Source organism: Botryllus schlosseri, chromosome 1, assembly GCF_051294905.1.
Source record: "Botryllus schlosseri isolate E-star chromosome 1, Bs_hap1, whole genome shotgun sequence".
NCBI lineage: Eukaryota > Metazoa > Chordata > Ascidiacea > Stolidobranchia > Styelidae > Botryllus > Botryllus schlosseri.
In genome coordinates, this window is record NC_137236.1 from 14,941,036 (window position 1) to 14,951,727 (window position 10,692).

Genomic DNA, 10,692 nt, shown 5'->3' on the forward strand with positions numbered 1-10,692 from the left:
CGTTTAATGTTCAAACACAAACTCCAAAATTCACTGATCTCCAATATGATAACAGTGCGGCGTTTGGTAGGTTATAGCTCAGCACTAAGTAACTTGCCGGTGTATAATAATTTGCCGAAGCGTAGGAGGCTTTTACACCCCAGCAAACACAGTACAGACCAAAGATGTAGAAAAGCCGAGCCGATATAGTAGATATTAGATCTCGGCAGGTCGTAGAAAGGGGGATTTTGTGTCGACTCAATTCAACGTCTTTTCCATGTCCTTCAATAATGTAAATATTATGCAGATGCTACAGCCTTTAAACATGGTGAGTAGAATGTAGATCCTACGTTAGAAGAAGAAGATCCTGATATAATAACCTGTTTTCTACCACTATGGGCTTAACCTGATCACGGCTGCGTACACACACCACATTATTTACTACATATTAATCACATTTGTGATAATTTAATTTCAAACGAATTGGCAATAATGCCGTTGTAAAAAATAAAACGAACAAACGAACGAATGTCTTTAGAAAGAAAGTGAAAACAGTCCTTATCATCAGGTTTCATCTTCTGATGAGCCAGTCAAATAACCAGCATGCGGCCTTTTTTCTCAACACCCTGCAGAAATAAAATGAAAATGATGATTAATAGCTAAGACATTCGTACTGCGAAAATGGCAGAGGTAGCGACTAACGAATGACTCCTACATTTTTTTCGCCCATACTTACTAAAATGGATTCGATTCTGAACTATTTCCACTAAGTTTTCAAGTTTTATTAATTATATGACTAGAGAACTGACTTCAATCGTCACTTCTACTTGATTATCAAGATCAACGATGACTACTTCAGCACTCTTTGAAAACAGCCACTAACACAAAAAGAATTCTTGACTAAAATTTCTTCACATTCTGTCCAAAATGATCAATTCAACAATCCAAATGAATCAGTTATTTGGCAGCTAGTTGGAGAGATATATACTCAAGTCTAGAAAGTGGAATGATACTCTGCCTGGAAAGCTGAAGACCTAACAATATTGTGTACAGAGAACAAAACATTTGAGTGGCGGCACTGGTATAGACATTAATAAATTATTAGAATTGACAGCAAGATAACCAGCAAGACATTAAAATGAGAATTAGTGCAGTTTCTTAGGCTGTAGTGATACTCAGCCAGTAATTGACCTAGCAGAGAGCAAAACGTTGTAAATAAAGCGAGCGAAACCTCCGACAAATGATACGATAAAACATTAGAATCGACAGTCTTACTAGAAGCAGAATAACAATCATGAGGGGTTAGAGAACAGAAGCCCGGGAAGTGACCATCAGAAATTACTGCATACTGGCCGAACAAATCCATGACCACTAACAAATGGTCTTTCAATAGTCAGTATTGATACCAAATGACACCACCCCTATTTCATAGCAACATTAAGCAAATACAGCGCTGGAGTCAACCTTATATAAGCCCTAACCAAACGCCCATTAGTTTTCCCACCTACTACTTCGCGGATGGAAATACGCATTAAAGCGAACGGACGCGACTTGTCACACTCTTGCTATTTCTGCTCCTTTTTTCTCTTCGTTCCTCTTCTCTGTCGCTTCCGCTTGAGGAGAGAAACAGTCGGCCGCGTTTACGGATCGTGAATTCCCGGTGGGTGATTCTTCCTCGAATGGTCAGCACCTTGAAAATTGAGAACAATGTGGTTGCAAAATGCATGACAATTTGAAAGTTACATCATTCTAATTATTCCAGTTATGGCCGTGAATCGTTACAAGTGCGGTAACCATAAGAATTATTACTATACTTCAACTACAAATACAATACATTGTATAAAATGATTACCAATTCTTTTACGTTGATCGAGTCCCAAATAGATGAAATATGTCAAAGAATTTGCTAAATTTTTGTATAATTTGACAGATCGGAAATCTTCTCAAAGTGCACCTTTCAAAAATTTGATATCAAGACTCCCAACATTTTACAATTCGAAGTTGGATGGCTTCACCAATACAAGCAAACAGTTTGTATCGCAATTGACAATTATGTAGAGAACGCTGCGAGACATATGAGTAGGCCTACCCTAAAACGTTTCTCTCACATGGACATTAGGGCTCTTAAAATATGACTTTTTTTCTCAAATCGTTCTGGCTACTTGATAATATTGTTAGGTTACCTAATTTAAGCCTAAACACAAAATTTGGTTCAATTCCAGCCAGTAACCGCTTTGCTACAGGAGAAGAAAGTTTCTATTTATTATATAAAAATAAATAGGTAATAAAAATTTGAAAATTTTCTGTTCACCCCATGAAAGTGTTAGGCTGTCTATAGAAACGATGCTCACCAAATTTGGTTCAATTCCAACCAGTGGAAGCGGAGATATTGCCGTCGAAAATTTGGATTTGAATAAAATAGTATTTACGGTGACCGATTCTTTGTTTACTTATTAAAGTTGCGCTCACCGTAAGTACTATCTTATTAAAATCCAAATTTTTCGACAGCAATAACTCCGCTTCCACTGGTTGGAATTGAACCAAATTTGGTGAGCATCGTTTCTATAGACAGCCTAACACTTTCATGGGGTTAACAGAAAATCTTCAAATTTTCATTTTTATATAATAAATAGGAACTTTCTTCTCTTGTAGCAAAGCAGATACTGGCTGGATTTGAACCATATTTTGTTTGTAGGCTTAAATTAGGTAACCTAACAATTTTATCAAGTAGCCAGTACGATTTGAGAAAAAAAGTCATTTTTGAAGAGCCCTACTGTTCATGACCGTCCACGTTTAGAGTTGCATCTCAAAGATGCTAAAATAAGCCTAAATATAATCCAAGCAATACGATCGTCCACTTTGACTGACTGAATTTCTAAAAACACCTTGATAGCTTCCACATCTTACGTTTATATATACTGTCTGCTATCGGCACAACAAAGTAGGCCTATTTAAAAATACCAAAACAGATTCAACATACCACATCTCTTGCAAAGGCTTTTGCTTTCATTCAATTTTCCATCAAACTTCTTTAAATCCTCCTTTGTGGTGAGTTGCTTTGGAATTCTTCTAGGATCAATTCCGATATTGTTTTATCATATACAATCTATGGCGGAATAAAAGTTTCGGATAAGTTCTAAAACGAACACAATTTTCCACACAAAAGTCAATTGCCACACGAAATGCCAAATGCTACGGTCTCATTTTACAAGGTATGGCGAGGAAACGTAGTGGTACGTCCCATTATAGCTAAACACCAATGAATTGCGGGTTCGAGCGTGACACGTCGACTCCATAATTCCTACCGAAGTGTTGACCGTTTATCTAGGCTCCTCCTCGCCATCTGATTCGCATAGCCATGTCTTAAAAAGCCTAGGAGTGGGCCGTGCTGTAAGTGGGCAGATGGTTGCCGATGCACCCGGCACTTGGTGAATTCGGCCGCACAAACTCGGCACTTGGTGAATTCGGCCCTCGGGAAATTTTGAAATGAAGTGTATTTACAGCTATTAATATGAATTATCAAACTAATAATAGTATTATCAAGTGATTCGTCAATCTTGTAAGGAGGTCAGGGCATCCGTAGATCGCGCAGTCACGGCGTGATTAGATCACGGATTGCGTAGCCACGGGAAATAACACAGCGCTCATATACCGACCACGCGCGGTCTGCTTGGAATCGATGGCGTGAGTCACGGGCCTGTGTCGTGTAAGTTTTGAGAAGATGGATCTTGGCGTTGTATGTGAGATCAAAACTGTGGAACATCAAGCGGCGCTTCTTCGTTTATCGATCACGACAAGCCAGTGTTCCTCATCAACAAATGTTTCGCATGATCACGTCAAAATAAATTATTTTTTGCCTTTGGAGAGACGATCCCACTCTGGGATTAGGGTGTCTCGATAACACGGTTGAAGGATCCCAAGATTACGAGATCTACCACGAGCCACGACACGTTTAAATTTCCTTTTTGATACTGTTCATTCATACTAAATGCATTTCTAATGCGAAGGTCTTCTAGTGCCAATTCCTCCAAGGGCCGAGTTCACCAAGTGAAGAGCGTCGCGTTATTTCCCGCAATTACGCAATCTGTGATCTAATCACGCCGTGACTGTGTGATCTACGTATGCCCTGACCGCCGTACAACATTGACAACCACTCAAAGTGCCAAGTTCACCGGCAAACATTCCAGTAACCAATCATGGTGACCGGTACCGCTACGAGATCTACCACGGCCGAATTCACCAAGTGCCGAGTTTGTGCGGCCAAATTCACCAAGTGCCGAGTTCACTGGTAATCGGGCAGATACGGAATAATAATAATAAGAACCGGCCTGGTGTAAAATGACCAGTGTAGTCGAACCACCACCATGAACACCACAAACAAACAAATAAACATCTAACAAGGAAAAGAAATTACCTTTGCAGCCTTTGACAAACACAGTTACCATTGAAACCAGCAATTAACCCTTTGTGATCGGCCGGCCTACCGACCAAAATTTTACTGCATCCATAAAAATACCGATAAAATGTGATCCATAGGGCTTAAATCGACGCCCAATATATTGCCGTAAACCTGAAGTAGCCGCCTAGCGGACTGAGACACTCGCACGGCTCAGACGCGAGAGGGAATGGCGTTATGCGAGGAAAGGTTGTCAATTTTTTGAAAATGGAAGATAATTTTGTTCTTCAATTTATCCTGATGTCATTCATATGGCTTCTATTGGTATATGACCACCTGATTGTTCTCCGCATGAATCTCTACGTTCCAACGAGCCATTACACGCTACTATAACGCTTCATAGCCCAGCGCTACGATATTGGAAAGACAGAGAGGATAAGCATGACTCACGCGGCCGCCGCTGATAAGTAATCATTACGTAATCGCGTATTCTCGCTGAAGGCAACGCGCGTGTCCAGTTCTACGTAACATAATACATAATAGTACCTAAGTTATATATCTCCCTGCTATTCAAGTGTTATCAGCTTCAGTTGGTTATTGTGTGTAACTGCGATAAGGCAAAATCCAAGTGAACATATATTGGCTTATCCTTGTTCGACACTGCCCATATGCGCTTGAGAATTCATTTTACACGATACCGTATTGCTTCATTTCACATCCCTTTGAACTGTCTTCTATAGCGCGAATGATTTACGTATGATCAACACTATTCATAGAAGTGAACAGTAACTTTCTGTGCCATCTAAAACTGACATAGGCTGCCTCTATGTGATGTTGTTATTACAGGCTCGGCTACCGAAATAGCCTAACTCGCACGCTTATTTGTTCAGTGTTAGGGCTGGTGTCGGTTGTCTTATACAAAACTAGGCTCCACGATAGGGATATTGATGGATTTGCCAGGATAATGGCTAACTATATATATCATTTGCAATTGCCTGAAGCAATTATACATCTGTCTGAAACCGCAACCAGCCAGGTGCTCTTACGTAGCCATGATTTTCACGTGGCAAGGTATTGCTTTCTTTCACGTCAATTTGAAACATCTTCTACGTGCTAATCTTCGATATAAGGGCTTTCATACAATGGTATAATATACAGCAAGTCATTGAAGATAACTGTAACTGGTTGTATGACGGCTAGAATGGAAGTTACAATGGTTTACATTTCAGGCGTTCATTCAAGCGAACATCGTTACAAATTCAACTTTGCTGGAAACGTTTTTGCGTGTTCAATCTTCATTTCAAATAGGATATACATTGATATAATAGATTATACATGGTTCGATGTATGCGAATTCATAAGAGCTATCCTTATAAAACGATTGTAACAGTTTATGACCAATACAGGTCTAGCTATCTTGGATTAAATAACGACTCCTCTGTGTTAAACAGTGGCGGTCCAGTATACTGGACAGCCGGTCGCAAAGGGTTAAGGTCTTATTCGAAAGCAGAATAACAACTGTTTTAGTGGACATATCAAATCAAATGTTGGAAAGTTCATGTAAAATAGCCCAAAATATTATCTTACTGTGACCATATTCCATCAATATGGTCTGGCTAGCCAAATTCTCTGGCCAACATAATCAAGCTGCGTTTGGTTTCAACGATTAATAATCTTGTCACTGGATTCGAGGTATAATTGCACTCAAATATCAAATTTTGCTCCATTAATCAACATCAAGTTGAAAATTTCCATTCTTGCACCAACTTTTATAAAATCATGAATCAGTGTTCTACAGGAATGTATCTATATGACTTATATACCTAGGAAATTCAAGCATAAATATTATGATATACCGTAGGTATAGGTACCGGTAATTCAGATGTTTGAAGCGAATTATAGTGGTCTAATTTCACTAAATTAGAGCGAAATGCCAGCAATATAATTGTAATCTAATTCGGAAAAACGGTTTAGCTCTAATTCTAACCTGGAAAAGCTGAAACTTTTCTATAGTTGTCTACACTTGTTTTGCAGAAAGTCAAACAGCTCTAGGCGTCATATACTACAGGCAATTCGAAATACCCCATAAGCTATATGCTACTGCATATATACCTTTAACCCGCTACCTCAGTCAGTCACAATTCCTATATATTTACGGCATTTACCATACAGAAAGAGCGAACTATGCCTGGCTGCGACCTGTTGCGCTTCAAATCTTTGTATGGCGCGATGACGTAAAATTTGAATCGCCGAAATATTCTAGAAGTCACGCATCGATAATCATATTCCTAAACGTACAACATATCACTTATTTAGTTATTCTCTGAATAAAACTATTAACCATACTCGTTGAACATGCGAGATTACCGAAAGAGCGAATATATATATAATGAAGATCATATATATCAGAGGAAAACAAAACTATTCGACTTTAGAGCAACAACACGAATATACAACACCGGTGACATCCTCACGCAATAAAACGAAGGGAGAACATTGTTTTCTAATGGATAGAACGAAGCTACCGCATGAGATCGAACAAAACCGGATAGAATTCATCGTGATTGAATGTACCGACAAAGTCATCCTTTCTACGTATTTTAGTCGTACCCGCGAGATATAGAAAATTTGCATTATTAGGTTAACTACCGGATATAACGAAGCCTAATGGATAGAACGAAGCTACCGCATGAGATCGAACAAAACCGGATAGAATTCATCGTGATTGAATGTACCGACAAAGTCATCCTTTCTACGTATTTTAGTCGTACCCGCGAGAGATAGAAAATTTGCATTATTAGGTTAACTACCGGATATAACGAAGCCTAATGCATGAGATGGAACAACACCGAGTATGAATTTATTCTGATTGAATATAACCACAAGACCATCCTACTACGTATTTTAGACATTCCCTCGACACTTAGAAAATCAGAACCTAATCGAGATGATCCCGGATGATCCTTTTACGGTTTTGTGTTTGCTGGGACGAACCTCCAACCAAGCTATCCGTAGCAATTCGCGTTTTAACCAAGTCCTCAGGAATACGACGCAGATCGATCTTCAAAAACAGCTCATGAAAATTAGTTCCCCTTTCCTCGGGTTTCCCATGTGCCCACGCCTGCAGACCGACCCATTTCAAGAACACGGGCGGGTGAGACTCCTCTTGCATCAAATCGTAACAATAATCCATCGTTTCGTAATCGAGCAACTTGATGCGGCCAGAATTCATAAGTGAATTAAGATTGGCGTTAAGAAAGATCATTATCTGCTCATCGAAAACACCCGTCCTATCGAGACGCGACAGGGCTACCACTTCCTCAAAATTCGTCAGCTCCAAGTCTTCGGCCAGAAATTCGACACATAGTTCAGATAGTTCCTGCAACTGCAGCATTTCCGCAGCATCAAGCAGGTCTCTTGCTATTGGCTTGGAGATCCCCACAGATCCAGAATATATGAAGTCGACGCATCGGGTCATAACTTCGGGAGTCATTGCAGAAGAGAGGTCTATAATTTCGGTTTTGGCTTCGTTAGTGTCGGCCGACAAAACCCCTCTAAAGTATTCCGTGGATGCGGCTAATACGCATTTAAGCGCCCTAACGCGGAGGTGTCCGCATCTAATTGTGACGTCGCAAAACTCCTCGTTTGCTTTCAATTTTGACAACAGATTGCCAGAGTGGGTTTTAGATTTTTTGTAAGTTATCTTCATCGCAAAGTGGACTGTAAATTCCACTATTATAATGCTGTAAGACTGAAATGGACGATATGGAATAACATATTTTTCAATCGATTGTCTATCATATTCAGAAGGTGCCAAACTAGCACGAAATAGGTAACAGCTACATGAACAAGTAGAGAGCTTATGGCGAGTGCATGAGGTTTTTGGTCCAAGAGATGCAGATATGGTTACAGCCTCATCTCCATTATTTTTCTGCGCCTTTGAAGCTCATCTTGGTTTCTTGCCTTACTGTGAACGGAGTGTAGCGACATATCCAGAATGAAGTTGGCGCAAATCGCATATACTAGCGGATTTTGTGAGGGATTCAAGGATTACAGCAGGGATCGCCAATTCAAAACGGGTCGCGGGTCACATCTCCCATTTCGTAGAGGCGGCGGGACGCAATAATTCATTATCGAGACAAAATAGGCGACGCAGTTTATTAACCACATTTTTATAGAGTTAGGTCAGTAGCCTACAACGCTGTAATCTCTAACGGGCGAGGGGCATATTTACCAATAAATATTTTTGTTATCAAATAAGTAGAGATACATGAGATATGGCATAATGATGACTGTCATTTTATTTTGAAGTATGAGCTGCGAACGATACCCGATAGCTCTTTTCAAAGACTAGGGAATCGATTTAACACTCTGATGACAGTAAAAAATCGAATGAATCTCATCACTATCCGAATGCCCTGGTCACGGCGCAATTACCAGTTGGGTTGCAATCAATCGTCTGTGTAGCTATATCGCGGTATGTAGTGAACACTGGAAATCGGTCGAAATTAGGACGTTATTCAATAATAATGACAGTTCATATAAATAAGTTTTATGGTTGCAATTTCATCATTGGCCTTTCAGCACCCGTTAAAATTTGTCCGCGGAGCCCCAAGGGTTCCATGAACCTCAGGTTCAAAAACCCAGAGTTAGAATGAGTTACTGGCATAGCGTGTCGTATGTATTAGGAAAAATCCACAAAACGCGAAAACAAGGCCGGGATAGTTGCTACGACATTTACATTGCCAAAGATAAGTGGTAGTCAAAACGTAAGAAGCGATATCATAATATTATACAATGCACTCCTGGAATTGTGAATGGTTCAAATCTCCAGCCGGGAATCAATCGTTTCAACCACGTGATTCAACTATATAGGTCAGGAACATCAAGGACGGCATTAATGCTATGCAATCCCGTTGCATGAGAACAAGGACAATGTGCGTTCTCTAAATCGGATAAGCAAACCGAAAATGGGAATTAAGGCTGTCGTTGTCCCGTAATCGGCGTCGCAATTTCCGCTCACTTCAAGCAGTCGACGAGCGGCTTCGACGCACGATTCGGATGGACCATTTATCAAACATCACTTGGCTCAAACTTATGATTTTCTTTTAAAGGAGCGACCGCGAAAGCTTTTTCAGCACGTTACATTAATCTCCCAAAACTAGTTATAAATTTGCATCGCGGTAAACGTCCTCCGTCTAAGACTCCAGGGCTATCCTATATTAGGGTTGCCATATTTTTGCGAAGCAAATTCCGGACACTATTTAGCGCCCACTAGCGGATTTTATAATGAGGTGTAACACATTGACCGTCAATATGACGTCACACTAGCAAAACATTGCCCATCGACTTTGACAGCTCTGCTATACAGTTAGGTCGGTGCGGCTATCTGTTTATGTGTTTTAATCAGGCCCGAAACAACATTTTTTTCTCCACCCCCCCCCCCCTTCCGCCCCAAAAGCACGGATCTTGCGCCCACCATATGGTTGTCGATGTAACTTGTTGGGCACTTACTATATGCATTTAGCTGTTAAATTTTAAGTATGAATTCTGTCAATAATGATTCTTCGATATATTAGGCTACTATAGAATGCACCAGCTGGTTGCACATCCGGTGATTCCCTACCTTTTATGCTCGCGACCTCATTTCCCACTTGAAAAAATGTTCCGTGGCAAAGCTCAAAACTTGATAAGCTGATTATTAAAAAAAAATCAGCTTGCCCTAACTCACTCACGGCCTAGTAAGCTGATTACGTCCAACATCATCGCGATCTCCAGATCGTGGCGGACGACCCCAAGATTGGGAACCACTGTCTGTGATTGAAGCATCCAATCGGCCTTAACCAACTCTAGGAATATACCGTTAGCTTATAATTGCGATTACAATCGGACTTATTTGAGTAAATAATGGTTATTTATATTTATTTTGATTGCATTTTTGGCGAGGGTGGTGCCTGGAGCCAATACTAATATCATTCTACGTTGCATTAATTGAATTGAAAGCATAAATCGACTTGAAAATAATATTGTTCATGTTGATTTACGAAAAACTTTTTCGCCTGCTTCAAGCCTTCAAAATCCCGGACATTTAGGCATATTTTAGAAATTCCTCCCGGACGCAGATTTTTCAGTCAAATTCCGGACATGTCCGGGAAATTCCGGACGTATGGCAACTAGGGATGGTGTGAACCTCTGAAAGGTTCAGGTTCGTGTGAACGCGAACCTTTTTGAAAGGTTCTGTGTGAACACGAACGTGAACCTCATGACGTCACGTGACGTCATATTGCTAATTCCGACCCTATCATTCAATGAAGTGA

General features: G+C 40.2%; 1 protein-coding gene and 1 long non-coding RNA gene across 2 annotated transcripts; both read right to left on the minus strand.

Annotated features, from left to right (window-relative positions):
- Positions 1–431: 431 nt before the first annotated feature.
- LOC145442913 (uncharacterized) lies at positions 432–3,817 on the minus strand. Its single transcript, XR_013916173.1, has 3 exons — positions 2,960–3,817; positions 1,484–1,669; positions 432–605 (listed from the first exon to the last, which is right to left on the minus strand). It is a non-coding gene; the product is annotated as an uncharacterized LOC145442913 (long non-coding RNA).
- A 1,004-nt stretch (positions 3,818–4,821) lies between these two features.
- LOC145438984 (kelch-like protein 25) lies at positions 4,822–8,084 on the minus strand. The gene is made up of 2 exons (XM_080316398.1): positions 7,370–8,084; positions 4,822–4,895 (listed from the first exon to the last, which is right to left on the minus strand). Exons 1-2 carry the CDS (start codon positions 8,082–8,084, stop codon positions 4,822–4,824), a joined length of 789 nt encoding a protein of 262 aa, XP_080172524.1.
- Between the last annotated feature and the right edge of the window lie 2,608 nt (positions 8,085–10,692).

Coding starts and splice junctions, on each gene's coding strand:
- LOC145438984 (XM_080316398.1), bottom strand. CDS start 8,084: ATGAAGATAACTTACAAAAAATCTAAAACCCACTCTGGCAATCTGTTG. Junction 4,896..7,369: donor TACGGATAGCTTGGTTGGAG/GTTCGTCCCAGC, acceptor TATGTTACGTAG/AACTGGACACGCGCGTTGCC.